General features: G+C 38.0%; 2 protein-coding genes across 3 annotated transcripts in view; one reads left to right on the top strand and one right to left on the bottom strand.

The window, feature by feature from the left end:
• The window catches only part of grip1 (glutamate receptor interacting protein 1), a 239,011-nt gene that overhangs the window by 125,388 nt on the left and 93,796 nt on the right, over positions 1 to 19,827 (top strand). The gene's annotated exons all lie outside the window — the stretch shown is intronic.
• On the bottom strand, positions 4,324 to 15,667 carry LOC141761495 (ras-related protein Rap-1b). Of its 2 annotated transcripts, none has more exons than XM_074624833.1 (8): positions 15,570 to 15,667; positions 10,101 to 10,173; positions 8,438 to 8,506; positions 6,973 to 7,029; positions 6,667 to 6,807; positions 5,838 to 5,981; positions 4,943 to 5,035; positions 4,324 to 4,867 (listed from the first exon to the last, which is right to left on the bottom strand). In XM_074624833.1, exons 2-7 carry the CDS (start codon positions 10,155 to 10,157, stop codon positions 4,949 to 4,951), a joined length of 555 nt encoding a protein of 184 aa, XP_074480934.1. In that variant the 5' UTR covers positions 10,158 to 10,173; positions 15,570 to 15,667; the 3' UTR covers positions 4,324 to 4,867; positions 4,943 to 4,948. The 2 variants fall into 2 exon arrangements, with proteins under 2 accessions (XP_074480934.1, XP_074480935.1); XM_074624834.1 differs by having other exon boundaries at positions 10,101 to 10,170; positions 15,570 to 15,630.

The raw sequence follows: 19,827 nt of genomic DNA, 5'->3' as shown, positions 1-19,827 counted from the left end.
GCCATCAAAAATAAAATACTGCCCCCTTATAAAATAACAATTATATAAACTGTACATGGTCCCTTTTAAATAAAATAATAAAATAAAATAATAACAAATAATGACCCCTAAAATACAAAATAAATAACCCCTCAAAAAAGATCCCTCAAAATGAAAAAATAAATAAATACCCCCTCAAAAAAAGAACTCCTCCAAAAATATTAATAATAATAACCCCTAAAAAAATAAAAATGACCTATCAAAAAATATATATTAAATAATTCGCCCTAAAAATAAATAACCCCTCAAAAAAATAAAAATAAAAAAGAATCCCTCAAAATAATAATAATGACCCCTAGAATAAATAAAATAAAAAATGACCCCCAAAAAAGAATAATAAATAATGATCTCTAGAAATAATAATGACCATCAAATAATAATAATAATAATAATAATGACCTCTAAAAAAAAGATGATCCCTCAAATTATTAATAATAATAATAATAATAATAATAATAACAATAATAATAATAAACCCTCAAGAAATAAAAATAATGACCTATAAAATTATTAATAATAATAATAATAATGACCCCTTAAAGAATTATATTAAAAAATAATGACCCCACAAATTAATAATAATAATGACCCCGTCTTGTTTTATTTCATTGCTTCTAATCAATAAATTCATTTGGATCCACACATTTTAAATCTTGATAATTAATGATGATGAAGGAACAAAATTATATTATATAATACAATTATATTATATAAATCAAATATATAAGAATATAAAATGTGAAAGCTGTGGTTTCTGTGCATGAAAATGTTTGTTTTCTGTATATTGTCATACAAGCTGGATGACTTTATAAAACTCTGCCACCAGAGGGCGACATGTACCTCTATCATCATCTCTGTCTATCTATATCTATCTATCTATTCAGAATGACTCCACATCGCAGGTTGCTGTTACAAAATTGCACCACTTTTATTCATTTAAGGCTTTTTAGTTTTTACTTTACATTTGGCTTCACCCCCCCTCCCCTCCCCTACCTCCCGCTGCTGCTGTGGGTTTCTGTACTGGAAGAAACCAGTTCACGCCAATTTATCACACCAGTTTTAAACTCCGACGACGGAAATTTAACCTGATACTTGCACTGGCTGAACTGGTCCCTTTTACATTTCACTGGTCATCATGCCATACAGAGAAAAAGAAGCAGATTTATTTCAGTAATGTAAAATAATTTTCTTCTTTGAGTGAATCGTTTCAGTTTGCATCTGGCTGCGGTTGCCCTCGTCACTTCAGCGCGACTTCTATTCACTAAAGGAGCCGTTTTACAGGAACTCAAGACATCAGTTTAATCTGTACAGAGATAGGTCCGGGATGCATTTAGCCTAGCTTAGCACAAAGAATGGAAGCAGGGGGAAACTGCTAGCCTAGCTCGAAAAAAAGGATGGATGTTGAGGCCTCCGTATGCTTTAAACTAAGTCTTTGTTGACAGAATCGTGACTGCTTCTGACAATTTTTATGACTTTCCGAAAAAGACAATCCAACAATGCACTCACTTCGTGGGAGTGTGAAAGAAAGGTCAAGTTTTCTCTCACAAGCTCAACGCCACGAATGTCTTCGAGGAAAGACTGTGCGCAAAAACTTGCTTTTAGAAATAGTCGAACTTATTTTGAAGCATACTAAGACCTTTAGATCTGCCAAATGTCTATAATAAAACTATGAGTTTGTCGAAAATTACAGCCCCAGAAGTCGCACGAAATGACGAACGCCACCACAGCCTCTGTTACTGCGGAAGCCAGAAAGGTCTGCTTGCAGCCGCGGGAAATTTATGCTTCATCGAAAGCGTTTCCCTAAACTTCTCAATGGGAGTTGCCTATTTGTTACCATGCAAGCATGTTAGCAAGCGACAGTTTTATTTATACTGTACGTTGGGATAATCGCGCCAACACTGGAGCTGACAGGAAATGCCCCGCCACGGCTGCAAACGGACCTTTGACCTGGAAGCCTCTGCTTGGCATGCAAACTGTCGCAGCACCTCCTGGAGGTCAGACTGAGTACTGACAGAAACATCAACATGCTACATGACTGAACGTACTGCAGGAGAACCAGAATACTGACAGCAGTACCACACTGTACCGCAGTACTCCCGATAGTACAACACTGTGCACAGCAGTACTCACAGAGGTCCAACATGTACAAGATGACTGACCACTCTCACATTGCAAACAAAGACACGTATTCAAAGGCTTTCTGTGGCTGCTGCTTCACAGGCCACGCCCCCAAATACACAAGGGGCGGGGCTTCAGCTTCAAACCCAGCCTCCTCCGGCCGGGCTCAACCTCAGCCGTGCTACTGTTAAAAAGAAACACTGAGATTTCAGTTCCTCTTTGACTGATGAGGATATTGACAGCATCCTTTTGTCAGTGGCGCTCCATGCTAACACTTTAGCATGTTAGCTCTGAGCTACTTACTACTACTAAAGTATTAGCATGAAATATATCACCCGATGATCTGAGCATGCAAGGATACGGAGGACCAGCCCTGACTTTTTTGGTCAAGTTTGGTCCTCCATAGCTGGATAGTTTAATATAGACGAATCCGGCGAAATACCGGAAGTAACCAAGTCGCTATTACTGCGGTGGCATCTCGCTACAATACGCACACGTTTGAATGCAAACTGTCCTAAGAAGTGTACAATTTTCTACTTTTACCTTTACTTTCTATGTAAGGTTACTTTTGACAACAATGTCTAGGAGTTCGGGAAGAACCTGAGCGGTTCTCAGCTGCCTAACGTTAGCCTGAAACAAGTAACGTCAGCTAAATTACAACTGCTTAGCTTTCTAACGTTACCGGACTAAAGGCACTGTCTAGATGCTGCAGTGGTCCCACAGAATAAATTAACCCCATCAACTAACCGTGGCGTTATTGTGAAATATAACGTTAGTTGCTCTAACTAAAGCAACCTAATGACGACAAAGTAAACATCATTAATCGGTCAGCAGTGTCTGCTAACCGCGTTAACTGAATGCATCGTGGTTGCTCGTATTGACAACGGTTGTGTCCTCGTGAAAGCCTTCAATTTTACTTTAATCAATATTAAATACATACTCATCTGTGTTTATTATCTACGTCAACTGAAAGTCACAAGTTAATCGGTTGGCAGACCGTAGAGTCACTACGACTTGCCACCGCAGTAATGGCAGCGCTGCTAGATCGCGGAACACACAAAACATTGGATTCGTCTGTATGCCCATCAGTTAAAGGAATTCAGTGCTTCCCTCTCAGATGTGTTAATAACATTAATAATCAGGTAAGAATATGGTTAATAATACAGAAACAACATCTGCTGGCTGCCCTGCTCAGTAAAAATAATCCCCCTCCCCAACCCCAACTGGGCCAAAAATCACAGAAACTGGCGTGGTTCATCGTTCTTATGCAGCTCACAAACACACAAACACAAACACATACACACACACGCACGCATACACACACAGACACACACACACACACACATACACACACGCACACAGAAGGTACAGGACCAGTGTGAGTCTGCTGTCTAAAGGCAACATGTCCGCCCTGAGCAGCAGATCCAGAGTCAGCTCACCGTGCTGCTACGCTAACAAGCACACAGCTACTATCATTTATTTGTGGCGTTGTTAGCGTTGATGTTTTGTTCACAAACAGCATGTTTAGCATTGTTAGTTTTTCCTAATTTACAAGTTTTTGGGGGTGTATACTAATAATGCTAACACTCCACAAATAGCATAATTTGCTCACCATATTTTTACTAGCTGCTAGGCTAACAAGCTAGCCCAAATCTATTTAAGTTTTTTCTACATTAACTTCTTTAACAAATATGCCAATCAAGCAACAAATCGCAAATTTGGATAGTTAGCATTTTCGTGGAATATTGCAAAATAACTCCCGTAGCTGTTGGCTAACTTAAAGGGACTGTTTGTAACTTTTTACACGTATAAATCTACACTAAATCAAAACACTAGGATCAGCAGTGATTCATGGAGAGACCTTCGTCTGGTCAGCTAACATTACTGCCAAGCAGGTGAAATATAGAGTGATATTGTGGTTTTAGCTGACGTGTGTCGCCTCACTGTTTTGATGGATGCTCGTTCAAGTCTATTTAGAGCGAGCAAGCGCGAGCCCGACGCTGACTTTCGTTGACTTAACAGCCACAGGTGTCGCTGTTAACATGCATTTCTGAAAGTTACAAATAGTCCCTTTAAGTTAGCTCAAAGCTAAGAGCGTGCTGAGCTGACTGCCTGACCTGCTGCACCCTTTACCCCCGCCCCCCCACCCCAAAAATCAAAAACAAAAACATTAAATGACTTTTATATCTTTTCACACAGAATCATAATAATAACCACCGTAATAATAATCACTGAATGGATCCACAGGTTCAACCAGAGCCACGCACACAGCCGACAGTGAAGTGCGTGTGAACGGCTCGGGACTGCTAGAAAATAAGGAAAAAGGAAAGAAACATTTAAAAGTAAAAAGCATGAGGCCACTCCCCCAGCGCAAAAATGGCCTAGCAGAGAGCATGATGGGAACCGTAGTTTAAATTTGGGCAGTTGTTTGGACAGCCCCCCCATTCCTGCAACAGCAGAATCTTCATCATCGTCATCATCATCATCGCCGCTGCAGTCTTTCGGTGTTTGGTTTTAATGTTTCCAAGGCAACAGTCTCTGTCAGACTGTGTGGTGAGGGGATGGGAGAAGTGGTCGTCACGGGAACAGAGGTCAGAGGTGGCTGATGTTGATGATGACGTGATCGTGTTAAAGGGGCGTGGCCAGCTGGAAGATGTCCTGTGATTGGTTGGTTGGTTGGTTGGTTGGTTGTCGGTCAGGTGAGCAGGAACTGGAGAGAGAAGAACAATTTGTACAATAGTGTGTGTGTGTGTTTAATAATAGATCAGTATATTTTAATAATTACCTGTCATTAGAGAAGTTGACAGTTGGACTTTTTGCGAGTTTTCCCTTGAACTGGACTCTTCCTGTTAATCTGTCGCACAAGGTCGTAGAAGATCTGCAAAAACACACATCGATATATTTAAATATCTAAAGTTAAAGAAAAAAAAAAAATGTTTACACTGTGGACTGTTTTATATTTATAATTAATGATTGTCATCCGACTGACAAGCAAAGATTGTGCCGGAGCTCAAAAGAATTACCACAAAAATAGTCTATAATAATAATAAAGTAAAGTTATATCATTATTATTCAGCCTTTTTTTGCAGGTACACATGGCCAAAGAGTATAGAAGCAAAGAGACGAAACTCTGGGGCTTTCTGCAACAGCGCAGCCGCCATTTTGGACTGAAAACGCCAATGAGTAAAATGAACTAACAGCTGAATCCAGAGATATTTTCCTTGCAATAATGAACGCGCATCAGTACCCAAGGGACTGCACCGCCCTGCACTCTCGTATGACATATCCGGTTCTGCCAGCTTCCTGCCAGCTGTAGGCGGCTGTAATAATGGATATATTGCCTGTAATTCATCACTTTCATTATCTTATTTTACACCCATGGGCTGTTTGCTGTAAGCCTGTACCGTGGTGGGATGTATTAACGTCTCTGTTCCCAAACAACCGGCTATCGGCCAGTAGCTAGTAGTGCTAGTAGCATGACATCAACAGAATTTAATGGAGTTGTAGGCTATTTACTAACACGCAGCGCAAAAGCACAGGACATCCTTGACATCAAAAAGTTGCTCTCAAAATCCAGACCTGGCACCACTCGGGTCCCAGGTTGTGTTTCTCGGGTAGCTCAGAACTGAGTTACCGGTGGAGACCTCTAATGTGAACACAGTGTGTATGTGTGTGGTCACCTCGTTGACGTTGATCTTGCTCTTGGCCGAGGTCTCCAGGAAGGCGCAGGAGTTCCACTGGCGGGCGAGGCCGACGCCCGACTCTTTGGCCACCACGCGCTCTACCTCCAGGTCGCACTTATTCCCAACCAGGATCATAGGAACCTGCGACGCAACAACAAATATTCCCATTAATGCATTTCCAACACAACTCAAAGTAACTTTCAAATTAAAAGCATTGCAGTGAGATGATTCCATAACATTTAAAAGCAGATACTCTGTTTTGATGGATAACGTCAGTGGGTTTAAATGTATTTTGATTCAGAGCTCCATTATGAGGTTTCACAGATAATGCAGTGCCACGTGTTGGCCAGCAGATGTCACCGTTTACACCGTATCAAACCCTGCTCATTTCCCCATCACTAGTTAGAAACCGTTAGTCAATCAATTAAGTCATTTATCAAGCAAAAGTGTCAAACATTCTCTGGTTCCATCTTGTCGAATGTGATGATTTGCTGCTTTTCTGTATGTTATGATATTATAAATTAAACATCTTTAGATTTGGTCAGATAAAACAAGCTCTTCATAGATCAGCTCTGGGAAATTTTTACCTATTTGTTTACACTTTGTATAAGGAATATATAAGTGGATGCTGATTTGTTATTTCCAGGAACAGGTTTCATTTGTTCAAAAAGTCCGATGAAAGAAACGCTGAATGAGAGATTGTATTGAGTTACAGAAGCTAGACAGGAAGTGATATCATGACTTTGGCTCTGTATACTGACAGGTGTTTTCCAATGTGTGTGTGTGTGTGTGTGTTTGTGTTTGTGTGAGTGTGTGTGTGTCGTACGTCCTCGGTGTCTTTCACTCTGAGGATCTGCTCCCGGAGGTCCTGGAGGTCGTTGAAGGTCGACTGAGCCGTGATGGAGTAGACCAGAGCGAAGCCCTGACCGTTCTTCATGTACAGGTCTCGCATCGCCGTGAACTGCTCCTGTAGACAGACGGGCAGACAGACGGGTGGTCAGGGAGACAGACAGATATAGTATGTGGACAAAGGTATTTTTATTTATGACTTCTGTGTGTGTTTTTATGGTTTTATGAAGGGAAACGTTAGCAGATGAACAGACAGACAGATTAACAGGCAGACAGGTCTTACTGTTCCTGCTGTGTCCAGGATCTCCAACATACACTGCTGTCCATCGACCTCCACTTGCTGGAATCAGAGACACAGAGAGAAACAGAGAGTCCTCAGTGTTTCACCAAAACATTACCAACGAACCATTTACCAAAATTTCACAATAAATGTCACCAGAAACTTGAGAAAGACTTCCCCCCAAATGTTCAACTTGTGACAACAGAGAGATTGTGATGAAACATGCTTCATTACTCAGGATGAACTATTATAACTTTGTTGAGCCTCTGATTTTTCATCTAGCGCCATCATCAGGTCAACATTTTAGTGTGTCAGGTATAGTGACGTTTATGACCAAATACCTGCAGAACTAAAGACATTCCCATCAGGCTCAGCTTGTAAACTAAGATGGTGAACATGGTGAACATGATACTAATCTGTGGTGCTTCTCTGACGGGTGGAGTTATGCTGCGATGCAACAACATGTGGTCACAATTCTCAGCCTTTACAATAAAATAAGGAAGTGGATAAAAAGTTGGCTGCAGCAGGCGGGTGGAGACAATTGAAACTGAAGGGAGTGGATATGTTCGTACTGAAAATATACATTTTGTTTTGATATCCCAGAATTTGTACTTATTATTTAATATTTTTTTATTTATTATTTAATATTTTCGACTTATTTTACAATTTGTACTTATTATTTAATAATTTTGACTTATTATTTAATATTTAGATTTATTATCTCATCATTTTTATTTAATATATCATAATTATAACTATTTGATCATTTTTTACTTATTTAATAATTTCACTTATTTAATCATTTTGACTAATAATTTAATATTTTGTCTCATTATTTGATAATTTTGACTTATTATTTATATTTTTTTACTTACTTGATCATTTTGACTTATTTAATCATTTTTACTTCTTTGATAATTTTGACTTATTATTTAATATTTAGATTTATTATTTATTTGGTCATTTTGACTTATTTAATATTTTCATACTTATTTGATAATTTGTACTTATTATCTAATACTTTTGACTTAATATCTCGTAATTTTTACTTATTATTTAATCATTTCGACTTATTATTTAATAATTTTGACTAATCTCATAATTTTCACGAGCATTTTTATTTTTATCATAACCTTTCATCTATTTTTTTCCCTTTCTTGGCAGAATTCAGCTTCCATATTCTCCTTCTTCTACATTTACTGATGTTTTCTTTTCTCTTCTTCTCTTCCTCTTCATTTCCTTTCTGCTTTTTCTTCTTCTGATAGTTTTCCTTCCTCTCTCTTATCTCCCTCACCTCCATCTTTTCCTTCTTCTTCCTCTCCTCCTTTTAATTATTTCCTTCTGTGTTATATTGTACGATGGTTAGCAGCTAACATCAGCATCCAGTCTGTCCCATCAGCCAGTGATGGTACTAGCGACTACTAACTGTCTCACATCACCCAGAGAGACAAACAGGAAGCTGTCTTACCTTCCTGTAGGAATCCTCTATCGTCGGGTCGTATTTCTCCACAAAGATTCCCTGAACGAACTGGACAGTCTGCAGACGGAAAGACAGGATAGAGACAGACAGACAGAGAGAGAGAGACAGGCAGTGGGATAAAGAGAAGTAGGCCAGTAATGTTAATGGAGCTCTGTTCTGGTCTCCATTGGAAGTCATTAGAATGGAATTAATGTGACACACTGACACGTCTCCATTATATCATCTGGACTGAAGCACTTCATTGTAGTGACACTGTGTGTGTGTGTGTGTGTGTGTGTGTGTGTGTGTGTGTGTGTGTGTGTCAGATGGAAACACTGGAGATGATTCACAGACAAACATCAGTGACATCAGTCTGCATCCGCTTTTTATCTGATGGAGACTTTGGAGTGATATTTAATCGACATCATGAGAGTTTGAGAAAATGTATACATTGAAGCGCAGACAAACTCGTCCTCCTTAAAGCTAGAGTGAAGATACTGGTATCATATGAAACTATAAAACCTAAAGAATCCATTGGTACCAACCATGTCATACTACCTTGTCGTGAAGGAGGTTAAATAACGCTCCAAACGTAAGCTAAATTTTGAGGAAGAAAAACTGTCATGGCCATTTTCAAAGGGGTCCTTTGACCTCTGACCTCTAATATGTGAATGTAAATGGGTTCTCTGGGTACCCACAAGTCTCCCCTTTACAGACATGCCCACTTTATGATAATCACATGCAGTTTGGGGCAAGTCATAGTCAAGTCAGCACACTGACACACTGACAGCTGTTGTTGCCTGTTGGGCTGCAGTTTGCCATGTCATGATTTGAGCATATTTTTTATGCTAAATGAAGTACCTGTGAGGGTTTCTGAACAATATCTCTCATTGTTTTGTGTTGTTAATTGATTTTCAATAATAAATATCCATAAATTTGCATAAAGCAGCATATTTGTCCACTCCCATGTTGATAAGAGTGTCAAATACTTGACAAATCTCCCTTTAAGGTTCATTTTGAACGGATAAAAAATGTGTGATTAATCGCAATTAATTGCTATTAACTATGGATAATCATGCAATTAATCGTGATAAAATATTTGCATTGATTGACAGTCCTAATCGCAATATATTGAATCATTACCCCTGTATCATGATATGTATCGTATCGCCAGATTCTTGCCAATACAGAGCAAGTTTTTAATCAAACAAACAGGAGGAAATAGTGCATTTGTTGGGGACTATTTTCTGCGGTGGATTAATCCACATGTGGTGCTCTGGTAGTGAGTGTTAGTGGCAGCAGGACGGTGTATGTGAGATTGAGTCAAAATAGTGTATTTTGCTACTGCTAAATAGCCGCATGCTGATTTAGCATCTGCTCACCAAACTCCATTAGCAAATTGTGCATTTTAAAGCTGGTAGGTTGCCAGAAACGTACCGTTCTTGGAGGAATATAAACTTTAAATGTTAACACATATAATACAATATTCTCTCTAATTCGGGATAGAAATTGTCCTCAGTGATGCTCTAGTTTATTAAAAATCGTCCCTTTCCTGGTCAGTGTGGGAGTAACTCAGTGGCTGTTTTGTTTACTGACAGTAATAAAACCATAGCTAGTTATCCTTTAATAGAAACACCTGAGTAGAGACAGTAAAGTGTGTTTAATGACTCACCAGAGCTGACTTGCCGACTCCTCCTGATCCTAAAACAACCAGTTTGTATTCACGCATCCTGACTGTCTCACTGCTGGAAGAGAGAGAGAGACAGACAGACAGGTTAATCATCCAATCACAGAGCAGCGTTACTACGACACACCTGCAGCTGTAAAACCATCAATTACACACACCTCTCACTGGGAGGTCATTATTACCCAGCATGCATCTGGGTGATGTTCATTAAAAACAGAGAGAGGTCAGGTGATTCGCACACAAACAGCTGGTGGTGATGTCACAACTGTGGAATCCTTCCTGGTTACTGTTGCTATGCACCCTCATGTGTGTGTGTTTGCATACCAGTCATGCCTCGCTGTGTGTTTGTCGTTGCAGCAACAAGAAGCAACACGACGGAGACGACGCACACACACACACACACACACACACTCGTCTCTGTTAATAAGGGTCTGCCAAGGTTACCATGGTGATGAGATAAGTGTTAAGTGTGTGTGTAGTTAAGCAGGTGGTGTAAGGACCAAACATTTACATCTCTCTCTTTCTAACCGCCATTTTTCCAGTGGGTTATTTTACCCAGAATTCCTGTTGCTGTGTCTCAATTTGCGTTCTTGCGTATGACAAGTATGGCAAAGTGAGTACCCGGATGTTGTTGTACTCATAACGGTAAAAACGTTGAGTGTGGAACGCCTCAACGGTCGCCATCTTGGCTATGAACTGGAAGAGGAGCCAAAGAGTAAAGAAGCAAAGAGACTCTCTGGTGCCGCTGCCACCATTTTTGACTGAAAACGCTTATTATATTTATAATATTTTATTGTTCAACACATGCCATTTCAGTAGAATATGACAACAGAATATAAATTATTTAATTTTACTTTTGTACGTCACTTTGTAGGCAGACGTTTTACTGGCGTCCGGTAGTCGCTTTCAGTCCAAAATGGCGGCAGAGTAGCTCTGCTGCTGGGCGCTGATGTTGCAATGGAACTCCTGTCTGTCTGTATTTTTTAGGAGAGTATACTACAAATACTACTGCTACTTTTAGAATATTACTGCCTTCCTCCAGTGGTACAAATACTATTACTACAGTGTGGTATTTTTTACTTTTACTTAAGTAAAAGATAGGAGTACTTCTTCCACCACTGGTTATATATGATGCATTAAAGATTAAACTAAACAACATTTAAATTAGCTCTACATCAACCAGCTGCAATAGAATGAACACTAATAATCCCATAATACAATAATATTATAAATATAGTATAATAATATAACATTGTTGATCATTTAAGTACATTTTGCTGATGATACTTGTGTACTTTTACTTGAGATTTTTTTTAATGCAGGGATTTTGGTATTTTTTCTTTTTTAATTTTAGAACAGTATTTTTACATTGTGGTATTTTTACTTTTATTTAAGTAAAAGATGTGAGCACTTCTTCCACCACAGCAAAATATCATATATTTGAGGTGTTTAATGGTGATTTTCAGTGACTTTACCCAGCTGCTACAGAAAAACAAAAAAAAAACCATCCATCCATCCATCCATCTGCAACCGCTTATCCCGTTAGGGGTCGCGGGGGGGCTGGAGCCGATCCCAGCCGACATTGGGCGAAGGCAGGGTACACCCTGGACAGGTCGCCAGTCCATCGCAGGGCAAAAAAAAACATAAAATAAAAACTTAAATTGCATTAATATCAATAGATATTATCACATTTATTAATATAATATTATTATAAAGTTCAGTTTACACAAGCATTTATTTTAATTGTTGCAGAACTGGTTGACATTCAGATTAATTTGTGCTTTTACATCTGCATTTATATGTTCAAAGTCTTTACTAGAGTATAACCCTGATGCTGAGGATGCATGAAGCGACTAGGTGGAGTTTTAGCTGTCCAGGTGTCAGTGAACGCATCACCAGAGGTGGATTTCAGTGCCTGCAGGTCTGAACGGGGCCGCCTCTCTATGTCTCTGCTCAGTTTGATGCAACAAGTTCGGGCGAGTTCAGGGAATCGCAGGAAGTTACAAACTGAAGCAGGGGGCAAAGACCGATGAGGGGAAAGCGAATTATGACTCCGCCCACACCTGTCTGGCTCTACCTGGGTGTCTCTGGACCTGGACCTGGACCAGGATCTGGATCGCCCCTCTCATATTTCATACAGTCAACTTAACATGTGCATCATGAAACACAATCAAAGTAAAAAATAAAAGCATAATAATGATATTTAAATCTGCATACGTTTTTTTTTTTTGTGGCCACTTAACTAACTCGTAAGCATACCATCACTATTTACACATCCGGCTAAAAAGCTGCAGAGTCAGCTGATAAACATCTATATGGTTTTCACACTTCGAGCAACACTTTCATATTCACTCATACAAATAAACACAAGTTCGAGATAAGTGACATAATGATATAAAAGGTGTGATAAACTGTCTTAAAAACAGTCAAAGGTCTCAGCGTGTCAACTATAAGTCAAAGCAAATAAAAAATAAATAAATAAAAATATGAATAATAAATAAAAAAGAATAAGAAAAAGGAAAAGGAAATATAAATTAATAAATAAACAAATAAATAAATACAATTAAAAACAAATTAAAATAACATAATAATAATAATTTTCTGCATTGAGATAACAAATTAACAAATAAAAAAGAAAGAAATACACTTTTCACCCCTGTAACCATCTTTCTCACTATTTTTCATCTGTCCGGCCGCAATTATTTGTTAATAAAAGTGTAAATTGCAGTGAAACTGACTAAAAATGCCAAATTATTCTCTGTTTGCAGCTTCTCAGATGTGACGATTGGATGTGCCAAAGCGTGTAATAGACCTGCTTGTCCATCAGAGGACAGCGTGTCAGTGTCACGTTTTGCCTCGCAGAGACATGAATATTACAAGCATTGATTCATGTGCAGTATCAGCAGGGGGCGACAAAACCACTGATTTAGGTTTAAGCAAGAAAACCACTTAGTTATGTTAAGGGAAAACATCATAAAATAAGTACGTAAACTAAGTAAAACACGTAACGTCAGTACGGGAAACACGTGACAAACGCCATGTGACAACGGAATGGAAGTTACATAAAAAAAACTACTTAGATAGCTTTAGGACAAGATTGCGGTTTGGGTTAAAATAACTTCGGAAGTGCCGTAACTTAAGTACGGAAGTTATGTGACAAATAAATCAACGTTGACTTCCGGTATCTCACGGGACACGAACACCGTTCTCCTGGGCGAAAGTCAGGTATTTTGGCAAAACCGACTTAGTTAGCTTTAGGAAAAGATCATGGTTTGGGTCAAAATAACTCCGGAAGTGGCGTAATTTAAGTATGGAAGTTACGTGACAAAACCTACTTAGTTAGCGTTAGGAAAAGATCGAGGCTTGGGTTAAAATAACTCCGGAAGTGGCGTAACTTGAGTACGGAAGTAACGTGACAAATAAATCTACTTTGACTTCTGTGATTCGTGTCTATGTACATGAGTCAATACATTACATTTCGTGACTATTTCACGTTCTGCTGTGCGACTGGGCAGCCTGCGTGATATAGGCTATATTGTTATTGAGATATAAAATAACATATATCTTGATAGAAGTCTTTGGCCATATCGCCGCGCCCTAGTCAAAATTATTATTTTCATTATCAATGTATCTGCCGATTGAGATAATAGTGAAAAATACCTCTTAGAGTCCAAGTTAATGTCTTCAAATTGAGTAAAAAAAAACACCAAAATATTCAGTTTACATAGAAAAAGAAGCTGGAACCAGAGAATTTTTGGCATTTTTGCTTCTACTATCAAAATAGTTGCTAATTAATTCTAGGCATAGCTTTATTTAAAGGGTTCACATGGTAAAAAAAGGTTGGGAACCACTCTTCCAGATGATTATTGGTGCATTTAAGGGATATTTACACAAAGAATGGTGACAATCAAACAGCTATTCTGTGTTCACATCATTCTTATAGACTTTAAACAATCAAATTATCTCAGAAATTTTCACATTTAACCCCTTTTATTATTATTGCAATGTGCATTAAGTGTGTAGTTGTACTTTGTCCCAACAGGCACCGAATGCATCATGATGTTAATCTACTAAAGTAAATTTGGAGGAGAAAGATGGACACACAAACACACACACAGATCCCTGAGTCAACCAGAACTACAGTAGGTGGGGCCTTTCAATACTCAGCGTGTGTGTGTGTATAATACAAAATATTCAATTTACATAGAAAAAGAAACTGGAACCAGAGAATTTTTTGGGCATAAAAAAAAAAAAGGTTGAGAACCACTCTTCCAGATGATTATTGGTGCAGATTTGAAACATCAGAAATGTGCACATTTTGCAAACTATCAAGACCAGTCAAACTTGGCTCAGATCATGTATTTAAACCCCTTTTTATTAATTATTGCAATGTGCACTAAGTTTGTAGTTGTACTTTGTTGTACATGATGTTAATCTCCTAAAGTAAAGTTGGTGGAGGAGAAAGGTGGACACACAAACACACACACACACACACACACACACACAGATCCCTGAGTCAACCAGTAATAGGTGGGGCCTGTCAATACTCAGTGTGTGTGCGTGTGTGTGTTCACATCATTCTTATAGATTTTAAACAATCAGAAATTTGCACATTTCGCAAACTCTCAAGACCAGTCAAACTTGGCTCAGATCATGTATTTAAACCCCTTTTATTAATTATTGCAATGTGCACTAAGTGTGTAGTTGTACTTTGTTGTACATGATGTTTAATCTCCTAAAGTAAAGTTGGTGGAGGAGAAAGATGGACACACAAACACACACACAGAGATCCCTGAGTCAACCAGAACTAGGTGGGGCCTGTCAATACTCAGTGTGTGTGTGTGTGTGTGTGTGTGTGTGTGTGTGTTTGTTGCTGACAGTACAACAGCAGGGGAATAAAACCAAGCTACAGTCAGACAGACAGACAGACAGACAGGTAGACAGACAGACAGGTAGACAGACGGACAGACAGGTTCCCTCCAAAAAAACTCCTCAAGTCTGCAATAAGTTACTTCCTCTCTCTCTCTTTTATTTTTTCCTCCAGCAGAAGCAGCGGGAGTTCCGCAGCTCTCTGGCCGCCTCAGAACGCTCCCTGCCCGGCCACGCTCTGGCGGCAGGCCCGGCTGCGCCCTGCTGGAGGTTTAGCCGAGTAACGTTCGAAGATGGAACGTTGAGATTCTGTTGAAGACGGACAGCCGCCATGTTTGTTATATCAACAGTATATTATCATTAACGGCTGTCTGTCGGTCTGTCCAACGGTCGCTTCCGCAAACCCAGCCCAGCTCGGCTCAGCTCGGCTCGGAACCGGCCTGTGTCCACTCCTAACCTCCCTAACACACCCACTATGTCACCGTGTGTCCCGGGTTAAGCTATATCTACATGTTGGAGGTAATAAAAGGCGAGAAAAGGGAGTAAAAAGGGAGAGAAAAGAGAGAGAAAGGAAGCGGTACTCACAGTCATCCAGCCGTCCGTCTCTCTCTCTCTCTCTCTCTCCCTACCGCTCTGTGTCTGTGTCGCTCTACCAGAGCCGCTCCCTCCGAACAACGCCGCTACGTGCTGACGTCAAGTTCGACGTAGTGCACGCAAGCGCTTCCTATCAATTCTTTCAAAATAATAGAAAAAAATATAGAAATTCTGCTAATTAACACCATTCTCATAATTGCAAAACTATATAATATACTGAATACAAAGCCAAATATATATATAAAAACATATATAAATATATATATATGTATATATATACATATATACATATATATATATATACATATATATATATACACACACATGGACAAAATTGTTGGTACCCTTCCGTTAAAGAAACAAAAACCCACAATGGTCACTGAAATAACTTGAAACTGACAAAAGTAATAATAAATAAAAATGTACTGAAAATGAACTAATGAAAATCAGATATTGCTTTTGAATTGTGGTTTAACAGAATCAGGCCAGTTTCATTAGTTTGTTTTTTAAAATGATTCTGTTGAACCACAATTCAAAAGCAATGTCTGATTTTCATTAGTTAATTTTCAGTAAATTTTTATTTATTATTACTTTTGTCAGTTTCAAGTTATTTCAGTGACCATTGTGGGGTTTTCTTTCTTTAACGGAAGGGTACCAACAATTTTGTCCACGTCTGTATATATATACACAAATATAAATATAAATGTCGATATTTACTCTACGGTCGTATGAAGTTGAAATGTATTCTATTTTCTTCACTGTCGCTTTCAAAACTCGAGGAGAATACACTGTTTACCATTGGCAGAGCATTTTGGCAAATATTTCTTGAGCGCTACCCACATTATCAGCTGTGCTGCTCATCCCACAAATGCATGATCCTTACAAGTTGGACATCATTGTGAAGGTAAATAAACAGGCTTTCCAACCATGTAAAATACAATGCCAATTAGCATTGTAACAACAGAGAAATAATCCACCAAACACAAGTTTCCAAAACTTGTGTTTGGTGGATTATTTCGTTAATTATATACTTGTATTTTGAAGGCAGTCCACACTTACATCCGGTTTCGCTCTAACTTCGTCACATTTTGGCTTTTCTTTTTTCTTGTGACGTTCCAGCCTCTCTCTCAGCTGCTTCCCTCTTCCTGCAGAGTAGAAACACTAGAGGTATTTTTGTACTGTGGTTTCTATTTTTTACTGCAATGAAATGACAAAAAACTGAAAGATATCTAGAATAGACATGATATCAAATAAGTTTTTGGGTACTATACTGAAGTACAAATTCAAGGTACTTGTACTTTATTTGAGTAATTTCTATTTTATGCTACTTTGTACTTCTACTACATCTCAGAGGTAAATATTAAAGTACAGTAAAGTACATTTTACTGATAATACACACTTTTTAATGCAGGACTTTTACTTGTACTGGAGTATTTTCACAGTGTAGTATTAGTACTTTTACTGAAGTATCTGAATACTACTTGAAACAAACTAAAGCTGTTGTCTGTGCACATCTAAACGTCTCACTAGTGTCAAAATGACCACGTAACCCTCATATGTGTGTTTCCGTTACTTGATGATGTCATGTGATGTCATCAGTCTTTTCCTGTCCTAGTTGCTGCTCAGACTGGAGGTCAAAGGTCAAAGCGACTCCTGAGGTCAGCAAAGAAAAAACAAAACATTGAAACTACAGAAGTCAAAGAGTGTTACTGTGGAGTCAGAGAGCAGCTGTGCATGTCGGAGCGTGTTGATGGGAACACGCCTCGAGACACCCACACACACACACACTCACGGTGTTTACTACAGTCAGAGATAGGGTGCTGTGAAGCCACACCCAAACAGGAAGAAGTCACCGAGAATAGAGCCCCCCCCCCACCCAACCAGCTTCCCTTTCTCGGATACACACTTCCTCTAGTGTGTGTGTGTGTGTTTCTTAAGTTAAAGTACATATTACTGCAAGTTAAACTCCTGCAACACTTAAGTAAATTAATGTAGTTAAAGTAAAAGTATTGATGGTGCAGTTACTGACGGTTATTATTATAGTTATTGTTTTAATTTACATTAATTTACAATACTATTTTGGACCTGCCTTGTTTGTAAATGTGTTGCTCAATAAATGAAATTAAAAAATATTTTAAAAATAAAACAATTAACAAGAGGAATAATACTTAAGGCTAAATTTATTGTGAGTCGGAAGTAAAAAATAAAATTTTGGCTTGAAACTGGTCATAAATAGTAACAAATAACACTGATGAAGACTGTGATGGTTGAAAGCTCTAGAAAAAGGTAGTAAGTAGACCTTGAGTTAAGATTATTTTGTCACAATATTAAATCCAAGGTCGAGAGGGAAATCTCACATTTAGAGCAATTTCTGAATTGTTATTTTCAAAATAAAGGTCTGGCATTTAAACATTTATTGCAGAAAATTCTTGAGTAGAAAGTTGGATAAGTTTATTATTGTGAAAATACTTGAGATGAAGAAAGAATGAATTCATGTTAAATTAATGTGCAATTAACAGCAGACCATCTGTCTCAGACTTTCAGAATAAAAGCCCTAAGGGAAATGTTTCATGAAAATTTGTGAGTAAAATGTAAAATTATATTGTTGGTGCTAAAGTGACTGGAAAATCATTAAAATTTTAAATTGACAGTAATTCAAAAGAAATTCTTGGTCTCACCTTTCAAAATAAAGGCCTTAAAGTGACCATAAAATAATCAAATCAAAGTATTGGTGTATAAATGTATTAGGTGTTTCAGAATAAAGGTACTAAGGGAAATGTTTCATGATAATTTGTGAGTACAAAGTAAAAAAAAAAAGAGTAATCTGTAAAATGATAACATTGGTTGTAAATTGACCTGAAATTAACTAATATCAGAAATTGAAATCAATTAAAAAATATATTTGGTTTCAATTTTCAAAATAAAGGCCTTACCGTGACCATGATATAATCAAATTTGGTGTTTATTGTTGTAAGTATTTCAGAATAAAGGCAATAAGGGATATGTTTTATGCTAATTTCTGAGAACGAAGCACAAAAATATATATAATTTAAGCCAAACTGCAGATTCAGCTGATAATCTTTAACTAACATCTTATTTTACTTCTTTTTTTCCATTCGGTTATGAGGATATTTTAGTTTTTAAAGGCTCAGCGACGACAACTCTCTGCACACGGAGGCTCACAGCGTCGGTCCATCAGGACAGAATACATTACTGGTCTTCAAAGAGGAAAGAAATCATCAGCATGTCAATGATCAGCCAGGCTGTAATACAAACTCATCAACTCAGTTGTTGCTAGGAGACCAGATGAATGAGCGTCACTCGTTTTGTTTGCTGCCTTAACGAGTTTCTGCCTCATTGAAACGGCCAATCAGAGCACAGCTTCGTACTCTGGACAGGAAGTAGTTCATTTTAATTATTACCTGTGTGTTGTCTGTAAATCAGCACATCACAGTGGCCCCTTAGTTAAGGCTCTTAGGACAGTAAACAAGACAGCCTGGGAAGCTAAACTCAAGGCAAATTAGTCTCTCTACACTGAGTGTGTATTGTTACTGCTGCAGTACTATGAAGTACTGCGTTCTGGCTCCATCTGCTGCTACAAATTACACTTCAACTACTACAAACAAAATCTGTTCACTCGTATTTTACATGTTTTTGTTTGATGTACATGGACCGAGGTACATTTACTCAAGTAGAGGTAGTTGTATTTGAGTATTACCATTTCTACTTCACATTTCAGAGAATTATTATACTCTTTACTCCACTACATTTATCCGACATCTTTAGTTACTTTATTCATATATGTATTTTTATATATTGACATACAAAGATATATATAATATATAATAACAATATATACATGTATTTGTATATACTACTTAAAATGAAATGTCGTACTTTTTAAAAAATAAAATAAACAACCAAACTGTAAAATAAAATAAAAGTTCAAAGTAGTTCCAACTTAACCAAAAACAACAGTAAAATACTAAAGCGTCAGTAATAATTAACCAACAATAGAATACAAATTATGATATAATACTCATGGGGGTAATTTTTTAACATACTGAGTACTTTGACAGATGATACGTCCATACATTTACTTCAGCACAACTACGAATACAGGACTTTTACTTGTAATTAAGTATTTTTACACCGTGGTACTGCTACTTATATTCAAGTAAAGGATCTGTTATCTGTATATCTCTGTTAAGAATCACATAAAACAAGACTCTGCCATGCCAGCAGCTCT

Source organism: Sebastes fasciatus, chromosome 23 (assembly GCF_043250625.1).
Source record: "Sebastes fasciatus isolate fSebFas1 chromosome 23, fSebFas1.pri, whole genome shotgun sequence".
NCBI lineage: Eukaryota > Metazoa > Chordata > Actinopteri > Perciformes > Sebastidae > Sebastes > Sebastes fasciatus.
This window is presented reverse-complemented; position numbering and strand designations above follow the sequence as displayed.